Here is a 27,512-nt window from a genome sequence, read left to right as displayed (position 1 = left end):
ATGCAAGTAAAAAAAATCTACAACCACTGTATAAGATGCACCCAGTTTTTAGACCCCACATTTTTTGAAAAAGGTTGCATCTTATACATGGGGAAATACGGTAATTTTCCCACCGTGAAATTGATAAAGAAAAATAGAGTAATCAAATGAATTTATATATCCCAAGGTCTCTAATACTGGAGAGAAAACTCTATAATGAAGTAATCTTTTTTCTAAAAATGACTACAGTGAAGTCACAGAAACCTGGGACTTACCATGGGTAATGAATTCAGTTCCTTCATGTAGTTAAAGCAAGATGCATTTCTTAATATTTTCCCAAAACAATAATGCCTTATACACTTTCATTATTCAAACTCAGTGTCTGTCTGAATATTTGAATCGCAAAGGGAGATATTCACTACTAGTCTCTTGAAAAAGTTTAGGGCAGCGGCTACCAAATGAAGAGCACAAGGAGTCTAGAGTGATAGAAGTTTTTATTCTAAAACTTTTTAAATTTAAATTTTATGTCTGTTTTTTGTTTTTTGTTTTGAAATGTGATCACCATGTAACTTATTCCTTAAAATCCAGACATGGGAAAGTATAGAAATATGACCTATGATATATATTACAAAAACAAGATGTTTGCTTTCTTTCACTTTCTTTTGCTAATTATTTTTATATGTTTATGAAACTATATAAAGCAAAGTGATGCTCAGAAACTGTGGGCTAACTTTTGGTTTCCAATAACTTCAACATATTTTCATCAAATTATGAGTCTCAACCCATGAACTTAATTCACTGACACTCAGGGTTATAAGTATTATATTTGGCATTTGATCAGCCATTTAAGGCATCTGAGTGGGACTGGTCACACCTATCCTATTTTGGCCCCAGCTTTTTTATTTGTTTAAGCTTAAATGCCATTTGAACAACATTTGAGATTACAGTGGTTGGTCATTCCCTCCCATATAGTGTAGGCTTGGGTATGACATGGGAATTTGGTGGGGTTTGTTTTGATTTTGTTTTTAACACTTTAAGGATAATGTACATATTTGAATTAACATACATAATTAAAGTTAAGTTTCCTATCTCCTTTTGTAGGGTATAAAAAGTTATTAACTTTTTTTTAAGTTCGGAAGTGAGAGGATCGAATTTGAAAAAAGATAAAGAGACTATGAGAAAGAAAATTTAGGCTGACAGTTCTCTTTCTTGGAAAGAGCTAAAGAAATATATTTAAAATATTACTCTATATTAGTCCATTTTTTTCTTAGTGCCTCTTAAATTTCTTCTCTATTATTTTGAATTCAGTCTATGGAAAAGGAAATCTTAATTCTTCAGAATGGTTGGTGTATATAATAAGATTCCCAGTAGAATTTGATATTATAGAGATAAAAATCATAGAAAGATGACTGAATTCAGTAAGACTTCAAATGAGTGTGGAACATAGGAAAGGAGATAGGTTTTTTTTCAGATGCTGGTTTTTTCAGATTTGTTTTTTGTGATACATATTAAAGCATAAAATTTTTTTAAAGCAGATAAGGAAAAAGAAGAAAATAAAAAACACCTAGGATACTTATAATACCACTGTTAACATTTTGATGTATACCTTTCTAGTCTTTTTTCTATGTCTACATAGGCATGTTTATATAACAAAATGGTATTATACTACTTATGATGCTTTCTATTCAGTTCTCAACGTATTTTAGATATTAAATATCTTCTACAACAATTAGTAAATTTGCCATTGTCTATTTAAATTGTCTTTCCGCTGTTGAACAATTTTGGCTGTGTCCTAGCTTTTGATTTCTTACAATATCACAACATTAATCACTTTTGCTACTAAAACTTGGCTCTGTATAATTATGCCCGTATACTAAATGCGTAAGAATAGAATTTCTGGTTCAAATGGAAATATATTTTAGTTTTTGAGACACATTGTCAAATTGGTCTCCGGAGAGAGAGCATAGGAATGTATACTCCCACTAACAGAACATAAGAATGCCATTTCCATGAACTGAACAATACTGGCTATTATCATCTTAAAAACAATCTTTGACTATTTTATAGGGGGCAAAAAGCCTTGACATCTGATTATCTTTTATTTAGTATACCTTGGATTACTGATGAGGCTCAACATTTAAAAATTATGTCCAGTGGCCATTTGTATTACTTCTTTTTGGCTTTTCCTCTTCATGGCCTATCCCATTTTTTATTAAAGTATTTATCATTTTGTTATTGATTTGTATGAACTCTTAATGTGTAAAGAAAATTAACTCTTTTATCTGTGTTCCAAATATGTTTTCCTAGTTTGTCATATATTTTTTATATTATTTATGGTGTTGTACTCTATTTTTACATATAAGACTCTTAAAATATTAGATAGGAAAACAATCAAACTTTAGTTGTTCCATTAGTATAATGTCTAGGAAGGCCTGACCCACTCTAAGATTATATATACTTTCAAAGTTTCTTTTTTTAATGTAAACTTGAATCTATTTTAAATATATTTGCCTGCCTTGAGGAAAAGATCTATATTTATTTTCAAATATTATTGTTTTTCCAATACCATTAATTTAGAATCCTAAATGGTATTTTTTTTTTACCAGAAAGCATCTGTCCAAATAATGAAATATTTCAAATGTCTTTTAGTCATATGGGAGACTTTATAGCTAGAATATAGAAAAATAGAAGGCTAGAATATAGAAAAATAGTAAGATTTATCCTTGTGTTTTATAAAGAAAATGACAGAGGACTAGAAAGAATAGACAAAAGACACATTGGTAGAGAAATAATAATAATAGCAATGATAATATTTATTTGGAAGATTTTGAAGGACTAGAGTAGGCCTTGCTGGGAAAAATTAATGTGCTCAGAGCAGCAACTCTTTTATAAGAAAGAGTATGGTATCAAGATGGTGAAGTGAATAAGGACAGGAATAAAACAAGAATTCTAGAGACACTGAATAAAAAGGGTAGGATTTGTGCCACAGGCTGAAAAAATTGGAAAAAAGAAAAGGGAGGAGTTGATATTAAAGAGCATGACAGATAGGAAGCATGACTGATCGGAAGCCCCGCCATAAGAAAAGGAAGTAATGCTGAGTTGGAAGCCAAAAAGAAAGGCCGAGAGTTCAGTTTTGGGCATGTTGTCTTTCAATAGTGAATGTTTCTATATATGACCTCATGTGAAGGCTCCTTGGATACTGAATATTATCCCTGTATGATACTTTGGTTTTCAAATTTGTGAAAATCAGAAAGGTGGAAACAGTGGAGTGCTATACATTGTGCTATATGGGTGATGAAAAATTAAAAGACATCTTTTAAGCATCTGCAATGTGGAAGGCACTGTGGATGGGAGAAATGGTTCCTTTTCTTAAGAACAATTTAATTGGGCAAATACGTATAAAAATGACCATAGTATAGACCATAGACCATATGACCATATGACCAAATGGCAAAATATGTAAAGTACAATTATGGAGTTATAGCAAAAGTGCTAAAATACTCAGACTGAGGAGAGGTTTTTGCCCAGGGGCTAGGTTTTATTTAATGATATCTTTTATGATATAATGTTTAACAATTATTTTGAGTCATTGCACCTCACCCATGCACAACTATAATCTATTGTTTTAAGTTTAGAAAGAGGTTCATTAGAGTCCTCTATAAAACTCCATAATTTAAGACCTCGGAAAGATGCATAGAAATCATGAAAGCCAACTCGCATCATTTTACGGATGAGGGCATGCTGATCTCCAGTGATGTTTTTCCCATTATACTAGACATCACTAACTTTATAAGTTACAAGTCAAATGTCTGGTGGCACTTTAATACTTCAAATTTTGTTTCATTAACACATTCTCAATTGCCACTTTCAGAGATGTTTATTACACTTTTTTTTTTTTAAGTTTAGAAAAATCTCGACTATGGAATATTTAGGGAATAGAGGCTTCTACTTAACATTAGTTTCACTTTCCATTTAGCTAAGGAATGAGCAGATTTTTCTTTTTTATAACGAACTTTGTGTTTTGAAAATTTTTCTAAAAACTATTTAAAACCTAGGAAAGCTTTAGTATCCTAGTAAGTAGTTAATAGGTTCGATACTTGAATCTCTGAGTAAAGATGTTATTGTCAAATTTTGAAGTTTTTGTTTTGTTTTTTTTCTTCTATGTGGTATTTATAAAAAGGGTTGATAATTACACCCTTGATTCTGGGAAAAAGGCTGGGAAATTTCAACATCTATCTCAATCTTTCGATCAGTATCTCTCCTTTCTCTCTCTCACACACTCTCTCTCTCTCTCTCTCTCTCTCTNCACACACACACACACACACACACACACACACACACACACACACACACAAACCCAAATATCTAATGTCAGTATATTTTCATTTGCATTGCCATTTCCCCTTAAGTTAAAAAGCAAAAATAATATTCTGGTTTTGTGATGAGTTCTTCAAAAATATTCTGGTTAACTTAGGCGGAACAAAAATTTTTATAGTGTCTTATTCCTCCTCCCAAAAGTATTACTATTTGTCCTATTAATGTGAAATACTGCAGATCGAATTACATAGGCTACACCGAGCTGCTCTTTCAAACACTTAAACGTGAATCCCACTAATTGTTAGTATCTAATGGATATGAAGGCACGTGTGAGGATGAAGATAATTTGATCACCAGGGCTTCAGCTCAGAAAGAAACAACCCTGGTATTGTTCAGACTATAACAATTCAGCAAGTGATATTCCCAGAGGGAATTTTTGTGTTCATATTTTTGCCACTGAATCTAGAAGAAGAAAAACAGAGAAATAGGGAGAATGTCATCAAAGGGTCAACTACCTGGAGAATGAAGGTGCAGGAAGCAGTCTGACTTAAACTGGACAGAGGAGGGGTGAAACTGAGACAAGTCGAAGCAGTGGTAAAATTGCAGAACTATTTAAATAGCGTGTGATTTAATCCTTTAGAGGGACATGGGAAAGGATGATTTGCTGAGCAATAAAGATGCAACAGGAACTGACTGTGAAGCCTGAATTCAGTTACAATCAGAAGGGAAATTGGGAGGGTGGTTAATATTTTGACTTTCATACCTTCCAAGTTAAATGCTATAGTGATACATCTAGGCTAAGAGATGGTTGTTGGTAAAAGAGAAGACAAAGAATAAAGAGGTGGAGGTGGCCCTGACCTCGTGCAGCAAAGAACAGCAACACCTCCTGAATCACCGCTGTTACTCTGGGCACCTGTGTTTAATTTGACGGCCTCCATCCCTCTTGCATTATGAGACCTAATGAGATCATGGCTGGAGGTGGTATGACTGAGCTTTTTGTGGCTGAGTTACACACATTTCTGTTTTATCCCCTAATCTCAGTGATGAAATCACTGTTGCGAATTGAATCAGAGTTTCACTATGGCTGGCATGCAAGTTATTATTCTCAGTGCACATTTTTTTCTTGACCAAAAATGGTACTAACAACTCAGATCATGTTCATCTGTGGAAAACAAAACAGAAAGAATATGGAAATCACTTTATATCTCCTCTGGAAAATGACTTAGAGAGAAATATGCATGTCAGATTTTTAAAATAATCATTTAAAATGATTATTTAAATGAATTTTAGATTGAGAATTTTAGATTCTTGATAAGATATATTTTAATTTCTGAAACTAGTTAATTATGGTATTTCTAAATGCTGGTTTCCCTCTGTAAGTAAAAATAATACAAATAATAATGAACAAAGTCCTTTGTAGCTTATTTAGCTAAATGCAGGCTCTAATTTAGGCTACTTGCACTTTGGCTTCACAAAGGCACTATCTCCCACACACAGATGGCACAGTGAGCTAAGCTCACAGAAATACTGAGAAGTTTGTTCCTAAGCTTTCATGCTCCTCTCTCTGGATAGCCTCTCACCCAAAAGCATGAGCATGTCCACCGAAGATAGTTGCGTGATTTATGATCATGGGTTGAAAATATCTTGTGACTTCATGCCTGTGACCTAGATCCTACTATGTAGCAGTGTTAAAAGTGAAATTTAGGGGAACTAGCAATTGGTGGGGGATCTGGTCCTAGTTCCATTGTTGCTCTTCTCATGATTTTGGAGAACCATTTTCCTAATACCGGGTTTTACTTTCTTCTGTAAAACAAAGCACAATGCCTTAAACATAGTAGCCATTCTGCATGTATTTATTAAATTAAGTACAGCAATATATCGGCCAGGACTCTGGTTGGAAATAACACAACTTTGACTTCAGCTAGTTTCTGCACATTAGAGGGCTTATTGTTTTATGTAACAAAGCTGAAGAAATGATCAGAGTGGACCTCACTGGAGGGATGGCTACAATCAAGGACTAAGACACTATCAGACCTCTCCAGCTCCTCTGCATTCTTTCAAATCAGCTAATGCGACTTGACAGGAGATGTGACCACAAGCATTTTTTATATTTTTATCCACCTTTGTGACCAGAAGGAAAGTGTAGCTTTTGCTCTAGTCGAGATATAAAAATTCTAAAACCAAATTCTCGCTAGTCTGATTTGGATCATGATTCACACCCCTTGGATCAATTAATGTTCCCAAAAGAGGGAGTTGTACAGAAGTATTTTACACACACACACACACACACACACACACACACACACACACATGCACGCACACACAACAACAAATTCTGAAATTATGTATATAAAAGTTCATTGAGGACTTTAGGGAAAGGAGCAGTATACCTATAAATGTGAAACATGTTCATTTTGTTAAGACATTGTAGTTTCTTCCCACATTACATTAGCTGTCTAGAAGCTGTTTTTAAGAGTAAGGGGTCAGGTGTGGCCAGTTAGCTCAGTTGGTTAGAGCGTGGTGCTGATAACATCAACGTTGCCGGTTCGGTTCCCACATCGCCCACTGTGAGCTGTGCCCTCCTTAAAAGAGTCAACTCTGCCATTATATCATGAAAGCAATGTGTAACCAATGACATTGGCTGTTCCTCAATAAAATAAAAAAACGAGTAAAGGGGTCAAAGCAAGGGATTTCCATATTTTCACAGAGTTGGCTCAGGGCTCTGCTCTTGCTGGTTTTAAGACTCCATGTCTTCAGGATGGCTACCTGGGCCTTCTCTGCCCCTGTAAGGACAGTAACACCTTCTATCATCTGCAAACCCTGACGTTCATTTCTGGGAATCAAAAAAAGCCCTAGCTGCTGTAGTGTGGTTTTAGCACAAAATCCTTAATTGTGGCAGATCCTGCCTCCATATAGTAATAAGGTAGCTGCTGTTGGTTGTGTGTCAAGCACTCTGTTAGAAGCTCTCAGTAGTGAGCTGAAGCCAGCTGGTACTAGCACCTGAGACCCTATTCATAGCATATCTTCTCTTGTTCATGTTTAGTATGTCAAGGTGGTAACTTGAAATGGGTCATAGTGAGGTATTTACACCACAAATCTGGCAAATGCAGCAAGTCAGGACTCCCTCCCTCCCATGAAGATCCAGTCTTAAATATCTCCCAGCACGTGACTGGCAGCTTCATAATTACCTTACTTAATCCTTGTGACACTCTCATGACTGATAGCGTTATCCTCATTTTAGAAATTAATAAAAAAGGAGAAATATCAAAGAGTTTTAAAAATATGTAGCACGATACTTATTTGAACATGTTTCTGCCTGCTCCAAAGCCCATGCCCTCCACTTTAGAAGGCAACTGACAGTTATCTTTTCCTTAGCACTTCTTCCCTTTGTCATTTGCCACATCAACCAACACTGAAATGTCCGCTCTTCTAGGAAAAGGATGTAGCTTATTGATAAAAGTGCCTTCGTTCAGCTGAAAATCTCTGGCTGCACTGAGGAAATGCTTTTCTGTGTTTCTCCCACTTCCTGCTGCAGGTGGTTCATTGGAGACTGGTTGCAGTGTAGCAAGACTTGTGACGGTGGCATGCGTACAAGGGCAGTGCTCTGCATCAGGAAGATCGGGCCTTCTGAGGAGGAGACACTGGACTATAGCGGTTGTCTAACACACCGGCCTGTCGAGAAAGAGTCCTGCAACAACCAGTCGTGTCCACCCCAGTGGGTGTCTTTGGACTGGTCAGAAGTAAGGAAAACTGAGGCTGTATGTTTTGCGATGTTTTAACTGTCAATACCAAAGCATTTAATATGAGCTTCTGGGTATCTTAGAACTCAACAAGTAAGGACTACATAAAAGGGAATTTAGCCATGTTATATTTGATTGCTGCTTGTCAGGAAGTAAGGTTTTTTTGGGTCAGGGAAATCAACAAGAAACTAGTCTGATTAAAAATGAGCCTAAAGTACATTTGTAAGAACATTATAGTGAGTACTCATATCCGTGGTTTTTACCCTTCTTTACTATTCTTTTTTTTTTTTTTAAAGATTTTTATTGGGGAATTGGGGGGATGGGAACAGTGCTGGGGAATTGGGGAAAGGGGAACAGACAAGTTGCTGTCGTTTTGTTCTTCAATCTAGTTGTGGAGGACGTTGCTTCACTGGCCCAAGTTGGCACCATCATTGCGCTCTTCTCTGGCGAGGCAGATCAGTCGCCGGCTTCTGGACGGCCGCTCACTGCGGCTGCTGGCCGCTCACGCTGGCTGCTGGCCACACACGGTAGCCCATGGCAATGCACTGCCACAGGGACTGCAGCCTACGCCGTCGCCGGCGACTCATGGCAGCCCAGCTCCAGGTTGAGCTGTTGTTCAGCATCTTAGCTGTGGAGGGCAGTGTCACTGGCCCTCATATGTGGGACCCGAACTGGGGCCCTCTGGCATCCCAAGCGAGTTCTTAACCATCGCGCCACTCGGCCGGCCCTACCCTTCTTTACTATTCTTGAGCAGCATCATAGGCTCAGAATTAGTGACATAATATATCTTTTTTCCAAGTAATGTTTCAGCCTAACTATATAACGCTAGATATGAATCTTTGTCAATTTATTATCGCTTGTTGTATATCTATATATATTTTTAATTGCTTTTATTGAATCAGAAGAAGAAACGGAGTTGAAGTTGTAACATACCAAAATGTCAAATTCACATTTTTATCATTACCTCCATTTATATGATCAGTGAGGAAGATAATGTTTCTAGGCACACATGTATATAAAAGAGTCTAATATAATCCAGAGGCCTCAGAAAAATGGTCTTATGAAAAATGAGGTAAGAGATAGAGTTAATTCTTGACTCCTTATCCTGCATGAGACAAACACATATACACACTATACCATTCTCCACATTTCCCAAAGAAGAGCTGAATCCTTCTGTAGTGTTGGTTAAAAATGAGTACCTGGTTATATAACTAAAGGTCATTCTTCCAAGTTACCAAACAGGATGCATTTTTTTTGGAAACATCGTAGTACTTCCTTTAGGTATTGCCTGTAGACCTCATACATTTGTCAAAAAATAAACAAAGTAAACATAGTTCTTTAGGAACCCTTGGATATAACGTTCCCCCCTACAAATCTTACTGCTTGAACAGCCTTATCTTGCTAGGGGCATGGTGCTAAAAGAGGAACTGTGTTTAAAATGGTACATGGAGATGGAGGTTTTGACCAGTTGTTGTTGTCCATGGAATCTTCGGCAGGAATTGGGAGTGTTCTCCCAACTTTCCTGGCCATAGTCCAGCCTCAGTAATTACATTCTGCCCACCTAATTTCTATGTGTGTTTCAATCAAATGTAAAGATATCCTTAGTATAATTCACTTCGTGATTATGGAAAGTAGTATGAACTCTTCTGTTCCCTAACAGTGGGAGGATTAACTCCTGAACTCATTTGAAAGATAAAACCCATTGATAAAGAATAGATATTCTAGAGAGTTGTCCACATGTTGGTAATTATTTTACTTGCAATTCGGAACCTGAGACCTTATAGAAGTCCATAAATAGTCTTTAATAATGATAACAAGTTTGTTATTGGAAAATCATAATGGGAGACCTGATGATTGGCTTCCATGGTTTTAGGGTTTTAGGTCAAGTCAGTAAGTATAATTGCGTTATTAAATACACTGGGATAGACAGTACAGAGGATACAAAAGAATCTTCTAAGCTTGGGAAAATAAAAAATGCTCATTAAACAACTAGAGAATAATATGAGACAATGTTTAATAAGAGGGTGGACTGTGTGGTATACATGTGTAAGTGGTACAGGAATTCAGAGCTGAGAAGGTCAGAATGTCCTGGATTAGGATCAGAAGGGTGTTTAGTTGATGTGAGTTAAACTGGTTGTTGAGGATTTGAAGCAGGGAAGAAAATAAGGAAGCTGGAGAAGGTATTTCTGATAAGAGAAACAACTGACCAGAAACACAAAGTCTATGTGGTAAAAATAGTGCAGGAGAAAAGGGCCTTAAAGAATAAATGGAAGATAAGGTTGAATAAAGTAGTGATAGATAATAAGAAGCCCTGAATATAAAACTCGATACCACATCATCCTTCTACAAAAAGTGGATAAAAGTAGACAAGTTCATGAGCAGAAACTAGAAAGAATTTCTGCCAACCACTAAAACACCAAAACCTCCTCATGCGCAGACTCATTTCACATTGGTCTTTTGACCTGTATATTTCTGTATTATTGTATTTTTATTTTAACATAAAACAATCAAATATAATCACTGTGAGAGATAGCTTATGTATATTGTATGTTTCCATTCCAAAAACCATTTTAAGGATTTCTTCCTAATTCAACTTCATATTGGTTGTAGTTACCCTACTTTTAGAATTTTGATCCTTATCTAGCCAATCTTAGAAGTGAGTTGCTCAAGTGTCTCTGAGAGGCTCTTAGGTTTTCCCGGAGGCTGCCTGAAGAAATATGTGTAAGCAAAGGGGGCTTTTAATTAATTTCTGCTGTCTTCTTTTTTTTTTAAGATTTTATTGGGGAATCGGGGGAAAGGGAAGACAAGTTGCTGTTGTTTTGTTCTTCAGTCTAGTTGTGGAGGATTCTGCTGTCTTCTTTAAGATAGTTGAGTCAAAGCTTAGGGGAGAGAAGTTGTGTTGAGGGCATGGAGCGTACGCATTGGGACGACCACCTCCAGTAAAGCATTGGTAGCTGCTGTTGTCCCTGCACAGACAATGCAGAAAAAGCAATTCTAGGGTAAGCATAGATCAAGAAATGCTGCCATTGCTCTCTCAAAAGATTCCAGTTGGACACCATCTGTACCCTCCTCCTCCTCCTCCTCCTCTATTCAGGAGGAAAGAGGTAATTTTGCCCCATACAATCTCTCCTGTTTATTTTCCACAGGAGGGATGCATTCTCACACTTCCATTTCCTTACTTTGCCAGGAAGCTCCCCCTCTTCCCTAAATGGGTTAAAAATAAGTGAAAGTAAATACATTAAGTGAAATAAATGTCAGGGTAGCCCTGGAGAACAAAGTGAGAACAAGGAGTCTCTTCTTCCCAAAGGAATGGAACAGCTCCCGCTAATGAAAACAGGAGTTCCAGGCAAACAGAAGAGCAGGCAATGTTCAACCTCTTTCAGTTGACTTTTGCAAACATTTCACACACTATTCTGTTTGACACGCCCATGAACACTTCTCTTTCTGCCCTCTCCCCACTTCCAACTATCAGCTGTCTGAGCTCTGCTAATCACACGGGTGAGGTTCAACTGGTGAAAACATGTTGCAGCAAGAGGAATGCACCCTTTGACCTTTTCCCTTTTGTGCCGGCTGCTCTAATATAAAATTTCCATTGTTGCAAAGCCAGGAACCGTTTTTCGTTTTTCCCCATCAGCAAATCCCACCCAATACTTATGGCAAAAGAAGAAAAAAACAAAAAAAAAGCTAAATTATCTTGGTGGAAAATGGCTGTTCAGCAGCTTTTTGTGAAACTAATGCAGCCACGGCTTTCTCATTTCCTATAATCTAGCCTCACTCTTGGGATCACCCATGCTATGTTGGACTTAAATGGTTTTCTGTTTATGCCCTCTCCTGGCATGTAACTCTTAAAAGCATTGCTGCATACTGTGAATGGGCTCCAGCAATCCTAAGCCATTTTTCGATGTATCAGGATAATTTCTTTTGACTCCCACAAAGTACCCATTGAAAATGGTCCATTTCTTATACTTCCTCTTGGATAAGTGATGACTGGCATCATACTCAATGGACTTTACAGGACTTACATTTAGGTAGCATTACTTAAGAAGGATGGGGGGGCAATCTACCCACAAGGAACTGTGCTTTATTTTAGTGGACAATTGTGATATCACCTTGTTTACTCCCAGGTTCTACTCTGGTGCTATAACGAAGGAAATGAAATCCCATTTCCAGAGAGGATTCAGTCTAACCCCCAAACCTTAACGTTTCTGTCCTTTACAAGTGAGAGCCAAATTGTTTTCCCTGGTGTGGTTTCAAATACTTTTCTTCTGAAAAATATGTTTTTGCTTCTTAATCATAGAACATTAAGCAAAAGCATCAATGCATCTCTAATAAAAAAATCACTTCCTATATCCCACTAAGATGAAAACAAAAAAGAACAAATGATGTAGTCAGATTTTAAATAATTGTGAAATTCTGAGTAATGAATAAAAGAGGAAAATAGATAGTTACCTGCAATAAAGAGAAATAGAAATAATTTTACTAAAGAAGGATTGTGCACTGAAATAATATCTTCCACCCAGCTCTCTAATGGTTTATTATGAGAATGAATGGAAGGGATTTTGATATGTATAACTGTACTTTAAAACTGATTTTTTATTAACAGAATTAAGTATTTAATTTCTGATTATTACTAACGAATTGTACTGCACACTCGAAAAGGGTACAAAAATACACTCTTCACATGGGTATAGACTGATGATTATTATCTCTGGAGAATACTCTGAAGCATTCATAATTAAGTTAATGCACATCTATCATATACATAATCATGGCAACATTTTGATTTTCTAGAATTTCTCATTTTTTTTAGATAGCTAAATAAAAAAGAAGCTTTCAGATGGACAAACATATTTACCATAAGGCTAAAGAGTGGCAAAGATGAAATGTAGGCTACATAAAGCAGGGCGAAAAGTAAAAATAAAAACAAGCTGCAGAATGTGTCTGCTTGAACATCTCTGACTTAAGGTCAGAAGACATTTCAGGATAGAGTTCCACTTAGAATGAAGCTGGTCTAAGTGGCATCCCTGTGCCTTTACTAATTTATAATCACCCTTAAGAAGTGTAATATTTAAAGAGACCAGAGTTGAGATTCTGGCTGTAGACATGCAATATTTGTGGCTTGATCTGCAAGGCTTGAGGGCTGGTGTATTCATTGAATCAGAATGTGGCACAAATGCAGTCTTTAGTCATTCACTATTTTGAGAATCCAGTTGATTATCTCTACTTCTAGTGCTATAGGATAGAAGACCCTTTGCTTATTTAGTGAAGTTTTGGCTGTAGTTTTCTAAAATTATTTCTTACCTCAGTAATGTCATTGGATGTTCAGCTTTGCATACAACTGCACATTGTCCCACAGAGGGTTTGAGTCTTTGTACATTTATCTGCCAGAACTTTATTCCCGTAGGAACCTGCCATCTGGATTTATTTGCACCTCTCAGTGCTTCAGTGTCTCACCTGTAAAATGAATGTGAAAATAATACTTCATGAAGTTTCTGTGAAGGTTAGGTAGATTATAACATGCCAAGGACTTAGAACACTGCCTGACATAATAAATATTGTGTTGCTTCTCTTTATTCTTCTGTTATTATCAATCTTATTTGGGTTTCTTGTTTGTTTGTTTGTTTGTCTGTCTTTGGTTTCCTCGAGAATTCTCAAACACAAATGCATTGTCAGTTCTTGCATTGTCTGCCTCCCCTGATTGTAAGCAGGACATTTGCAGAGACTCTTAGGAAAGACTGCTACAAGTCTTCAAATAATAACTGAAGCTTTTTGCTCCTGGAAAAAAGATATTAGCATTAGCAAGAGACATATGTCCCCGGATTTCATATACACATATATGCTTTTAAAATATGAAGTGGGAAGGGTATTTTTCTTTTTGTTTTGTTTTTTTTTTTTAGCTGAGCCATCCTGCTACCTGTTGGCAGCTCAGCGGCTGCTCAGCTCAGGCTGGACTCAAACCGCTGTTGCTCAGAGCTCAAACTCTTGAGCGAGCTCTTAACCAACTGAGCCACTCGGCCGGCCCTGGGAAGGGTATTTTTCAAAACTGTTCCCAGTATAGAAAACTAATCATAGCCTCAAAATACTAAAACTGAATTCATTATACATCTTATGTGTTTCTGCCTGTATCCCTGAAGTCTGAAGCATCCTTCTATCCTTTTGTACTTTACCTCAACTTATTCTTTATAATAATTAATTAATACCTCTTCTGTATTCTCGTGTTTGGTTTCTACCAATGCTAAAAGCTAATATATGGATCAGAAAGCTTAGGACTTAGTTCTAGCTCTACCACTTGCTATCTGTTTACCCTTGGTTACATAGCTTAAACTTTCCTCATCTGGAGCAATTCTCAAAAACGTGTATAAGAATAATATATTTGAAAGTATTTTGTGAACTGTGATGCCCTAATGGACTGTAAGGTAGTAGTGTTATTATCAATAATAGTACTAAGCATTAAGAAAGTGACAGGAATCTTCTCAGGCTTTGGCTTCTAACCTTGGTGGATGCTGGAAAGTGGTGAAGTCAAGAGGATTAGATACAAGTGGGGGAAGTTCAAGAGAGCTGAATTGGAGCTTTATTCATTCCACAGATTGCATGATTGCAAGATATGATTATAAAATAATAGGGTTGTTGTGAAGATAAAAATGAAATAATATATGCAAACCACATGGTATAGTGGCTAACATCCAGGAAACACTCAGTAAGAGTTAGCATTAGGTCTGCCATTTAATAGCTGCATGAGTTTCTACCAGTCACTTACTCTAAGGTTTCTTCATTTTAAAAACAGAATAGTAATTGTCATCTCATGGGACTTTTGTGAGGACTGTGTAAATTATAGTATTTAACATAATCTTTGGTATATACAGTGTTTACTAAATGGTAGCTGCTATAATTATTATTACTATTATTATTGATAGTTGTAGTAGTCATAGTAGCAGCATCATTAGCTTTGTACCTGGCTAGGGAATCCTGCAAATTATTTAGTATGGAAAGATGAATCTGAAGAGGTAAGCAGAAACTTCCTATCAGGGAATAGCAAGCATATTTAAAGATCTGAATTTTTATCTTGAAGACAATAGTGAGCCATTGAAGGATTTGATTTTTTAATCAAAAGAAAATGTAATGGGATGTGTGCTTTAGAGAGTGGATTGGAGTGAAGCAAGAGCAAGAAACAGGAGACCTGTTAGAAAGCCACTGTAATAGTAGATGTAAGTAACATTGTCTACAGTAAGGTTGGTGGCGGTAGAGACAGAGAAATCAACAGATATGAGAGATTTACAAGTTGGAGTAATAGAACCTAGTGATTGACTCTATGGGTAAAGTGAAGCAGCAGCCGGAAATAAGGATGTAGGTTTGATTGTGTAAAGGAATAGTAGGATCAGGAATTTCTCTCTTGAACCCCAAGTCCCTAACGAAAGCCTCTCTGGAACCATGTTGGAAAGAGCTGACTATTATCCTCAATCAAAACACATCTTAATGAAACTTGTTATAACTTGGAGAAAATGTATTGTTATTACACTTATTGTAATGAGATCCTTAATTTTCACCTAAAAAATGTTAATATTTTTCTTTGTATGGCATGTACCAGGCTCCAGGATTGCCTCAGGCAAAGCCACTCCGTCGTGTAGGATTCCTTAACACATCCCCATCCCACAGCTAGTACATCTTGATTTACCTGATGGTAAATCAAAACCATCATTTTTCCAGATAAAAGACAATATATATTTATTGAGTGCATACTCAAAGGTATGTGCTGGATCCTGGGGACAGGTGTGGGGGGGTGTACAAACATAAAACAGAAATGCAATAATTTTAAGGAGTTTATAATCTGGTAGGGATGAAAAGACATGTAAATACATAATTATAAAATAGGCAGATGGTGATTAGGGCACAAGAGTTTATATATTCTAAATCCTCTTTTATGGTACTTAACCCTCATGTTTACATGTCTAGCTCCCACATAAAACTATGAGCTTCTAAAGGTGTAAAGACTGTCCTATTCATTTTTATGTCCCCTTCCCCCTCCCCAGTCTAGTGTCGTTCCTGTAGGAGATCTGAAAATGTTTTTTAAATGATAAGTATAGAAACAGAGCTTCAAAATGTTGTAGGTAAGGTTCTCCATTGACTGAGAGGAAGTACACCTTTTAAGGAAGGGTTCAGATGTGCAGGGGAGAAAGCTGGGGGACTTCAGTCAGCCACCATGTTAAACAGGAGACTCTAGAACAGAGCACTACAATTAACCCCAGTGAAGAGGTAAATAATAGCTTTTGTGGGCCGGCCAAATGTCGCATTGGTTAAGAGCTGGCTTGGCATGCCAGAGGGCCCCGGTTCGGATCCCACATATGAGGGCCAGTGACAATGCCCTCTACAGCTAAGATGCTGAACAACAGCTCAACCTGGAGCTGGGCTGCCGTGGGTCGCTGGCGATAGCATAGGCTGCAGCCCCTGTAGCAGTGGGTTGCTATGGGCTACCGTGTGTGGCCGGCAGCCAGCGTGAGCGGCCAGCAGCCGCTGTGAGCGGCCGTCCAGAAGCCTCGCCCGGGAAGAGCACAATGATGGTGCCAACTTGGGCCAGTGAAGCAACGTCCTCCACAACTAGACTGAAGAACAAAACGACAGCAACTTGTCTGTTCCCCTTCCCCCGATTCCCCAGCACTGTTCCCATCCCCCAATCCCCAATAAAATCTTTTAAAAATAAATAAATTAATTAATAGCCTTTGTGACATGAGAAGCACTTTTCCTTAGTATGAAAAAACAGATTGTTCCAACTAAAGAATAATCAGCCGGAGTCATATGTTTAACTGAAGGATAGGGAACAATCCAGAGATTTTCTGTGCAATAAACCATCACATGTATTCTTAGCTACCATACTAAGAATACACATGTAAATCAACCACTAGCTTGCTTCACAAAGACAAATTCTTGTGGTCTACTCATACCACCGTCTTCTGTTCAGAAGACTACACCTAGCATGTAGGAAATCAAGGATTCCACAATCCAAAAATTAGGAATCTTATCACAACTGAATGGGGCCAAGGACAGGGAGGAATTGAGGAATAAACCTGCCCACAATAAAAGAAGAAAATAAGTTAGCCAAGCAAAGCAAAGTTTAGATTTAGCTCTTAGGGGAAAAGATAAAAGTGCTTCTGACTAAAAGCACTTTTCATATCTGAGAGACTTTGCCTAGAATTTAGTGTGTATGTGTATTGTATACCCAAACACATATTTACTTTAAGAAAGACTTTCTTCAAATTTCCCTCTGTCTTTAGACTGTTGCTCCTCATTAGTATTTGTTTTCTTTCCAGTGCACGCCCAAATGTGGTACAGGATTCAAGCATCGGATTGTTCTGTGCAAGAGCAGCGACCTTTCCAAAACATTCCCAGCTGCACAATGTCCAGAGGAGAGCAAACCCCCCATCCGCATCCGCTGCAGCTTGGGTCGCTGCCCTCCCCCTCGCTGGGTGATGGGAGACTGGGGCCAGGTAAGGCGGTTGGTCTGGGCGCTTTTGCTGAAGCAGCAGCACCTTGAGACCCTTGAGGTTCCTGATTGGGTCATTGTAAGGGCTCAAGAGATGAGTAACAAGACAGAGAAATCTAGGTATAAGACACGAGTGTGAAGCAATGCACAAACAACAGCACCCACACACAGGCACCTTAGCCATGTTTCTCCCACACCTACACACCTCCCACTTCTACCTGTTCCTTGGTTCCTAACATTTTATCTTGAAACTAAAAGCAAAATAATCTAGATGGCCAGAGATTTATACAAGCTACTAAACTTTGGATTATATTCCCAACTCTCTCAACTAATTCAAAAACGAATCAGTTAGCACCAGTGTCTTAATTTTCCCACTTATAAAATCACTCCTCTTAATCTCTCAGAAAAGATGTGGGGGTTAATTAGCCTGATAAGGTGATTGACAATCTTTGAAGTCTCATTAATATTTATTCTTCATTGGGTTTTTCTGATGGACACTATGAATTGGGAAGCAAGAATATAGGGCTTTTCAGATGGTTTTTTACATTACACCCATTTTCATTTTATGTTCCAATTCCTTTTTTTTTCTACTTTCTCACTTACTTTTAAATTATGTTATCTTGCTGAAAGCCACCTTAAATCATTTAAAAGCAAATTTGTATTTTTGGAAAGAAGAAAAGTTAAGCATTGTTCTTCTGAATGTCAAAAGAGAAATCTATTATGTTACATTGAAAAATAGTGCTTCAGAAAGTAAATGTCTAGACCATCAATGCCCTTTTGCTGTGGTTTTATAATTAACTTTGTAGCTAGTCATTTTCTAATATCTGAGATCAAGTAAATTATAATGACATGTGACTACATTGATTTTGTTTGTGCCCTAGGCCTGCCATTACTTATTAAAAATGGCTTTCATAGAAGTAGTTATCAAAACTCTGGCCAATATTCAATATTGCTAGAGATAGCGGTATTTCTAGACCTCTTTTGTCACATTGGAGGAGACAAAAGAAGATTATAAAATAATTAACATTTGCAGTTGTATAACAAATAATTGGCTTTACATAACAGTATTTATTTTAATTGACAAAGTACTTAAGTTGAATACACAGGAGTATCATATAGAGTTAAGTGTTTCATTGAAGAAGGAGGACAGTTTCACAATATATAATTGATACAATACTATTAAAGAATCAGAACAAACATACTCGCATAATTGTTATTTAAACCAGGTAGGACTTTCCTTCCTTATACATTCTTTGTTGCAATGCACTGCTTTATAAAAGCCAGTTGAAAAATTCTGTATGTCAGTGATTTCACCAAATTGATCATTATCAATTTGAGATTATTCTTTTAAATGTAAAGTCCTTTTATTCACATCTATAGTTTCAATTCAGTTTCCTAAAAATTGAAATTAGCCAGTGAAAAAGCAAAGATGCTTTAATACATTTTTATGGTACATTTATTTGCCGTTATGTGTTTAGAAACTTAAAAGTATCTGTGAATATCCTTGCAAGTCCTGTATGTGCTTTGAGAGTTTTGGCAAACAAATCCAACAGGGCCTCGGTTTGTTTACCTTGTAAACTTCGCCATGGCCTGTCTTGGCACCCCTGAGCTCGTCAACCCTTTGATCTCAAATCTCACAGGCTTTCTAGTATTCTGGGTGGCAGACCCAAAGAATAGACCCAGCTTCATTCTTCAGCCTGTACAGCTGATCAGTCCCCTCTAAGCCACTCAGAGAAACTTCAACCCTGAGTAGATTAACAGAAAAATAAAAGGTAGGGAGACATGCTAATTGGCTAACACCAGACCAGTTCTCAGGTTTGTGTGGCTGATTACAATACCTTAGAACACTAGAGTTACTAAATTTAAGCTCTTTTTTTTTTTTTCCCTTTAACTGGCCTTATTGCCAGCTCCCACAGCAGTCCCTGCTGTTATACTGAACTAGTGTTCTGATCGGATTCGGAGCACACCAATAGACCATCAGGCTGTTTGCCCACAAGCCTATAATAAACAGTGTTGTCCCAGCCCTGGGATCTCTGATTACTCTGCTTCTTTATGGGTATTTGCTGACTGTATTTTTGTTAGAGTTCACCAGCACAGCTTGGAACAATTGTATTGGGTTGTCGGAAAAGTCATGATGCATTTTTACAATGAAAAACATAGAAAAAATATGTCATGACTTTTCCGACAACCCAACAGTCCAAGAAATATCCATCTGTTATCTTCTGCAAACTCTATTGTTTCCATTTTCTAGGGTAATAGCATTGATCCTTGAGTTTCCAAACCAGGTCTATAGTAGAATGACCTAATCATGCACCTCTTCAAGGTGAATTATACACGACCTTTAAACGCTAATATATGTGATATTTGAAATGATGTAGTACCTTTTTTGCCTCCTAAAAGTTGTGAAGGTCAGTATTCTGTTTCTCTCTGTCCTTGGGTTTAGTGCTCTGCCCAGTGTGGCCTTGGACAGCAGATGCGGACCGTGCAGTGTCTCTCTTACACGGGGCAGGCATCCAGCGACTGTCCAGAAACTGCTCGGCCTCAATCGATGCAGCAGTGCGAAAGCAAATGTGACAGTACCCCCACTTCTAATACTGAAGGTGAGTTTCCCAGGGAAAGGGAGCCTGTGGTTTCCAGCGACTCATCTAAATTGCTTCCCCAGGTTTGAAGGGCCCCATAAAACCACCATTGTAGTATATAGTTTGTACAGAACATTTGTGAAAGCTACCTACATATTGGATATGGAATCAGAAAACTGAAGTTTTTTCCTGATTTCTTCCACTAACTACATGACCTCATTAAGTCACTTGACCTTTCTGGAGCTAAGTTTGCTTATCTATACAATGAGAGATTGGAGTGGGTAATCTCTAAGGTCACGTCCAAACTAGCATTCTATGTTTGACTTGTGCCAGAAATATAGAGATGATTTCTAACGAACCACGCTTAATAGTGAAAACTTCTGTTTCTTTTTGGTATAACAATGGATACCATCATGAAGATAAAAAATCATACCTACTATACATATAATGAAAGCATGTTTGAAGCTACTTATATTTCAAATGTGAATTGTTTCATTGTAGAAAAGTAGAAAAAGCTAATTATATAGCTCTTTATACAGGAGGGCAAAGGTCTAAAATTTCTTTGTTATATGTTGGGAAATTCCTTTAGTAACAGCAGATGCCCACCCAAATCCAGAATTTTCTTATATCTTCTTTAAAGCAATGTACTTTATTTATTCAGTTGGGCATTCATTTGAAATTTCCTGAGTGCTACTATGTGCGAGGTGCTATAACAGAAACTATGGGGTGTATAGAGACAAATACGGCATAGGCAAGAAGATCAGAATGCCTTCTCATGAAAATCGAGGCATGACCAAATGCATGCACACGAACATCTGGAACCACGGGTTTAAGTTATGTAAGAAACCCAGCTCTAGGGCTCTCCTTAAAAAAACAAAATTAAACAAAAATAAATAACTAACCTGCATATAATTTATTATTTTTCAAATGAAAATGATATGCTCATAAACCTTTTACAAAGAGATCTATTCCTTTTGACTGGATTTGTCTAGTTTGAAGAATTTTCTTTAAATCTTATTTTTAAAGTTTCCATGGGAATTTTATTTTAGGAAGACTAATCATTTTGTATGACAGGATGTAGAAACTTTGCTTCTTTGCAAATGGTCTGGTTTTTATATCTGAGTCTCAACACAATATACTTATTCTGTAATTTATTCTTTCAAATAAGTATAGCCTTACCCTACATTAATTCAGAATCACAACTTTAATAACACTTATTAGGAGTCGTACAGGTTGTGAGAGTTTACTTGTAAGCTAATACTGGTTACTTACTCTGCATGTGGGTGCTGACAGAAAGTCATAAAACTCGTGGATCAGAGACAAAGGACTTTATCACTCACAATACTCTCACTATGGAAAACTCAAATACATTTATGAGTTCATAGCCTTACGGAGAAGATACTTTGAAAAAAAGAAGGAAGGTGGAATGTGTTATGTGGAGCAGTTTACACAAATGCTAAGAGGACCCAAATGAAGGAACAATGGCTTTAACCCTTTGGATGAAGGCAAGCTTCACCGACTAAATGGTCTGAGAGCAGGCCCGAATGTGTAGTTGGAAAAACTCAGTGTGCACCCTGGGAAAAGTGGATGAAATACTAGAGTTGAATCATAAATTGTTATTCATAGAGATAAAAATGGGCAGATAACATGAATTTCAAAGGAGAAGGGGCTCTTGCGTAAAAGTCAGGTGAGAGTGACCTGACACAGCTTCTGGGGATCAGATCGGGGAGAGATAAATGCCTCTTACTAAGGGACAGTTGGGAAGAGAGTCCAGCAGTCCTGGAAGAAATAGGTTCTGGTTAATGTAGAAGGTAGAAGAGGACCCACTTTCCCCAGCAGAATCAGGTTTCCCTGAATGTACAGGCTCCTGAGAAACTATTGGGTTGTTGGAAAAGTCATGATGCACTTTTGCAACGAAAAACATAGAAAAAAATACGTCATGACTTTTCCGACAACCCAATAGTTCAGCTCTATCCCAAGCAAGACGGGTAGGAGATCTCTTGGGATTTAAAATACAGTATTTTAGTGGGGTCTCTATGGGTAAAATAGGCCCCAATGATAGAACTTTGAGACTTGTTTTTAACTACCAAAGTTTAGGAAATGGTTCCTCTCCTAACATTTTATTATGAAAATAATAAAAAGTTTAGACATACAGCACAGTTAAAAGAATTTTACAATGAGCACACACCATCTGGATTCTAGCATTAACATTTTGCTGAAGTTGCTTTACATCATTCATATTTGTCCATCCCTCAAGGTGATGGTTTTTAAATCATGTGCTCCATTTATCCAACCATTAATTCATTTACTTAGCAAACATTCCTACCATGTGCCAGGCACTGAGACTATGAAAGGAGTACGACAATGTCCCTGTCCTCCAATGGAGCACAATTTAGTAAAGGTGGCAACATGCAAACAAATAATTATCACAATATGAGCAGTAGTGTAACAAGGTGTAAAAGAAGCTACCATGAGTGCACAGCAGAGGGGGTAATCAGAGGCATTGTGGAGAAGGCAGGCTTGAGCAGGGCACTGGAAATTACAAACAGTCGGCCAAGAATACATTGAGATAGTGAACATTCTTGGCAGAAGAGAAATGTGTGCAGTCGTGGCACTGTAAAGATGGTTCAATATGCCTGCCATGGATTGGCAGATGAGCAAGCAGTGGAAATGAGGCTAAAGAGAGAGACAGGGACTTGGTTTTATAGAATCCTGTATGCCATAGAAGGAAGTTAGCACCCTATCTTCTAGGAATCGAGTGAAGGAAATTGGGGAGTGATATGCTAAAGATGGCAGGAGTGGAAAGGGGTAGAGGGAGGGCAACCTTGTGAGGGAGAAGAGTTAGAAAGTTGTTCAAAGCGTCAAGGCTTGAGATGATGAAGTATTGAATGAAGGCAGATATAGTAGGAATCAAAAGGAGGGTAATGAACTGGAAAAAAGAGAAGACAATGAAAAGGAGAATAAAAACCTGATGCACAATTAGATATGGGGATGAGAGACATGGAGGTGTTCAGTATGACTCCCAAGTTTCAAATTTAATCATTAATTGTGATAGTAATCATGATAAGGAAGTTAGGCACCCACCCGTTGGGAAATTAAGCACATTTGTCCTCCAAACCCATAATACAATAATAGAATTTGAATAAGATTTTTAAAAATAAAAATAAATAATGGAGAGAGATTGAAGAAATGGAGAGAGGTTAAGGCAACAAAGGATAATAAGAGAAAGAAAACCAGAAGTGGAGCATCACAAAATTAAAAGTAAATAGTGGAAAGGAAATAGGAGGATGAAGGGAGATAAAATCTGCCATGTTCCACATCTGCTTTAGTTTTTTATTCCTGAAAGCCTTCCGCTAAGAGTTAAAGCCTTATAGGCTTGATCTTGACAGATTGCCACTGATGATGGTTACACTGCATTGCTGCTGAGAGTGAATTATAGACACGCTGGGTATCACTGCATTTGAAATACTACTCAGAGTAATTTTTTAAAGTACATCTGGCAGCTGGGACTAGCCTACTCAACCTCACCTGAAATTCTATCCCAAATGCCATTTTATTCATCTTCATGCAGTTTCAGGTTCTCTTGTAGTTTATATGGTGAGTCTTTTCAGCTTCTCAGTAGCACAAGGCACTCTGTCATCTAGTATTTATTGCTGCCAGGTAATGATTCATGCTGTGCCATGAGCTGGTCACCAACCCAGGAAAGGCGTGATTAGTGTACATTAGTTTACCAGCCTGGCTAGTGGTGGCTTTGGTCGTTCTCAATGTCCCTCAAGTAAATGACTCTGAGAAAGCCTGGGCAGCTCCGGAAATCTATCAAATCCCTGGAACAAAACAGCTGCGCAATTTGGGTTTTTAAATGGCATCCAGTGTATTAAAATCAGTGAAAGGAATGGTGAAGGTGAACTCTTTGATTTCAATGAGTGGTGGAAGACCAGGGTTTTTTTTTCTTTGCCATTTTAAAGAGCTCATAATCCCCCTTTAGCATCCAGGTTCACATTCCTGGCTGTATGGTTTGGAGGGAACTCTGGAGGTGTGTAGGGATCACACTACCTTGAGGTTGAAAGTAGGTGGCACCTAGGGAATAAGACCAGGTATGAGGAAGCATAGAAAGCAAAGAGAAAGGAGAGGCTTAATTCATGGTGAGATGAAATCAGAATAAAGTTCCACCATTGATATCACCTTGCTTCGAGGATAAAAAGTTAGTGTACTGTTCCCATTGCAATGAATAATGTCGACTTCCAAAGCGGACCTTGTTTTATCCTTTTCCAATCTGCATATGTAAAATATCCAGGGCTCCAGCACAATTTTATTGGGAAAAGTACGCTGAGTTCACATCGCCGCCTGTACCACACATGCAAACGCTCAGCCTTTGCCATCTCCCTTCTCCCCAGGCTGCATGTCCGTGGGCAGCTTGACAGAGGCACAGCTGGTTGTACTTTTGTAATCCAAAAGATAGAACCGTAGGTGCTTCAGTCATAACTCCATTCACTGTGTTCTTCCTCCAAACTTCATAAAAGGCTTCAGGCACAGAGGGCATGCATTCTCCAAAGAAAGATGCTGAGTGGTCCAACCCAGCCATGGAAGAGTATGTCCCTGTGTGTCCCAGCTCACTCCAAGGATATAATTAAGGCGGGCTTTGCAACGGTTTATGCATTCAATACAAGAGCACTGCATTTCAGGAGTTGCTCTTATGCTCCTTGGACTAAGTCAACCCATCAAAGTCACAATGATTCTGAATCCAACTGCATTCTAAATTAATAAGCCTCTGTTCAGGATGAGTATTTTGAAATCACGTCTTCTAGGTCTGGATTTTGAAAGATTAATGTAAAGCACCTGGGGAAAACCCCATTGGAACATCAATGATAAGTAGAGTCATGTGTTGCCTATGAAACAGGTTGTCTGATTTTATCATTCAACTCTACCAAAGCCCAGATTACCACTGAGACCCACTCCAGCATACCTGGCAAGTTACCTAAGATTCTAAGAAGGGGTCTAGTTCCCACCACAGGGCTCAGGGGCTGGCTTTCAGCCCTTAATGTATTCCCAAGTCTCCCTGAGAAGAATTTAGGGATACTCCACAAATTGTAATTCCCACCAGAAGTCCCTGACCTCGGGTAAAGTAAAACTTTATTTTCAAGGGGGGAGAAGGGGTGTAAAACAAGGAGAGACTAGTTAGGTCCACAAAACATCTCCTAGAAACCACACAATAAGGACCTCTTGCCCTTCCAATAGCTTCATAAGAAAAAAAAGGTAGAAAGAGTGTCTTTTCAGTTTTTTTCCCAGGAGAGTACTTAGCTGGTACATGATGATAGTAGAAGAGAAAATCAGACTCCTTCATCTAAAAATCCTTGACCCTCCTGGCTCAGATTCCACTACTTAAAAAGCAGTAGACATAAGTATATCTGCATGAAGAAAATATGATAGCAAAGACCAAATCTTCACAATAGATAAATTACAGAGAGATTATATTACAAAAAGATTCTACTTGAACTAAAGGATTCCTTTTAATAGATCAGCTTATTTGCAGATTATGTATTTTAGGTATAGAGAAACTTCTCATTTTTAGACATTTGCTAGAAATCAATGCCAACTGAAGATCATTTAGAAATTAAAACAGAACATTTCTGTCATTGTTTTGATTTCAGTGGGGAAATGTGGTTTAATTGATGCACAACTTTTCAACAATGGCTTCATTACCAATGTATGCTGTGCTTGTATTGGCTCAAGGGTGGGAGTGAAAAGACTCTCATATTTTTAATGGGCTTGGAGGATAAGGCAGACTAATGAATGATAAGTTTTATAATGAAGGCCTCTCAACTACATCTGCAAAATATCAAGGAGTCAGTCCAAATGCTCAACAAGTCCATCCTCTCTAGCTAAGCTAAAAAGGTGACAGATGGGCCAAATGTATTAATATCATTTAAAACTTGTACTAATATTTTTAAGATTACATTTAGCTTTTGGTAATAATGGAGCTTTAAAACTTCCTGGTGTGTCTAAAATCGCCTTTCACTCTTGTAATTTTACAAAATTTAAGGAGTAAGGTATAGCTGAGGAAAAGTATTCCGGTTGTTGTGAATGCCCGTGAACTAGAAACCCTCTTTTCAAAACACATTTTCCCCTTCTCTGAGGTGGCAGAGCAAATCTCCTGGTAATGATGCACCTAACGGTTGACTTATCATCATCAGTGGTATCAGCCAAGAGCACAGAAGCATCAACAGGCAGAAGCCCTTTTTCATTTAGATTCTAGGAATGCTGCCAGAATAGAGTGGTTTTGGAGTCAGACAAACCTGAGTTCTGGTCCCAGTTCTCACACCAACTAGCTGTGTGACCCAGCATGAGTTTCGTAACCTTTTTGAGCTTCTGTTTTGCCGTCTATGTAAAGCTGGTGTTTCATATATTTAAAAGGATTAAATATATAAATATGTGAAGCTGCCTAAGGCAGTGCCTGGTACATAGGAGGCATTTGGTAAATTTTAATGTTATTGCTACTAGATTAAGCTCTTGTAGAGTTAAAAGACTGAGAATGAAAGGCCAGCCACGGTTGACCTTCTTTGGTGAATAGATTTTCATCAGTTCCATGACTGACTCTTCCTGTTGGGCAGTCCCTAGAAGGCAAAACCAGGAAGTGGGACCAGCATATTCCTCGGGCCTCCTCCTTTGTGAGAGCCCACGACACTCCATCAAGGCTGAGTGTCCTTGTACAGCCCAGGAGTCACCATGTTAGCATCTCATCAAGGCCCATGTCTGAGCGTTGGCAACCCCCGCCCCGGATTTTCCTCCAGGCCTCTCCCCACCCGCACCCTATCATAACTTAGCCTCTCTCTGTTCATTTGCTTATGTGTGCCGTTGTGTAACCCTTCCTAAGAGCCTATCTACGTTTTGATGTGGACCCCAGAGAAACAATACACGATGGTAGTTCTCACAGGCAGATGGGTTGGTGACAATAATAACAAGAACCAGTAAACTGAGTGCTTCCTCCATGCTGGGTGCCACGGCATGTGCCTGATAGGCATCGCATGTGAGCCTCACAGCATCCTATGAGCAGGTCTTACCACTGTCTTCATTTCACAGATGAAGAGACTGTGGTTTAGAGAGGTGACATAACTTGGCCGAGGACAAACAAACGTAGGGAAGAGGCAGCACCAGAATTCACCCCAGGCCTGTTTGACTGCAGCCCTGCTGCTCTCCCACTGAGCTGCGCTGCGCACGCAGGCAGGTCCCTGCACGCTCTTAAGCAGCCCCTACCTCCTTCCTAAGCTTGACGCTGCTCCCAGGACCCGAACAGCTCCCTGCTTTCCATCAAGTTAGTCAGAATTAAGGTAGTTGGGAATTAACGGAGGTATTGGGAAGTTCACAGAGGGACCCCCTGGGGCCTGGCCTCCAACCTGACCCTTCTCATTTCCAGCTCCCACCCAC

At 38.3% G+C, this 27,512-nt stretch overlaps 1 protein-coding gene across 7 annotated transcripts in view; it reads left to right on the top strand.

Moving 5' to 3' along the window:
* Nucleotides 1–27,512, top strand: part of ADAMTS6 (ADAM metallopeptidase with thrombospondin type 1 motif 6) — a 259,454-nt gene that overhangs the window by 226,294 nt on the left and 5,648 nt on the right. For all 7 annotated transcript variants that reach the window (XR_002125140.1, XM_019652413.1, XM_019652415.1 and 4 more), the window contains 3 exons: nt 7,832–8,036; nt 17,339–17,515; nt 19,955–20,111. Coding sequence is in view for 6 of the 7 variants with exons in the window: in XM_019652413.1 (XP_019507958.1) it covers nt 7,832–8,036; nt 17,339–17,515; nt 19,955–20,111 (539 nt within the window). In the remaining variant the exon portion in view is untranslated. The remainder of the gene's footprint in view (nt 1–7,831; nt 8,037–17,338; nt 17,516–19,954; nt 20,112–27,512) is intronic.

Source organism: Hipposideros armiger, unplaced genomic scaffold (assembly GCF_001890085.2).
Source record: "Hipposideros armiger isolate ML-2016 unplaced genomic scaffold, ASM189008v1 scaffold_179, whole genome shotgun sequence".
In the NCBI taxonomy this organism is placed as follows: Eukaryota; Metazoa; Chordata; class Mammalia; order Chiroptera; family Hipposideridae; genus Hipposideros; species Hipposideros armiger.
Note: the sequence above shows the minus strand (reverse complement) of the source record. Positions and strands in the feature narration are given on the sequence as shown.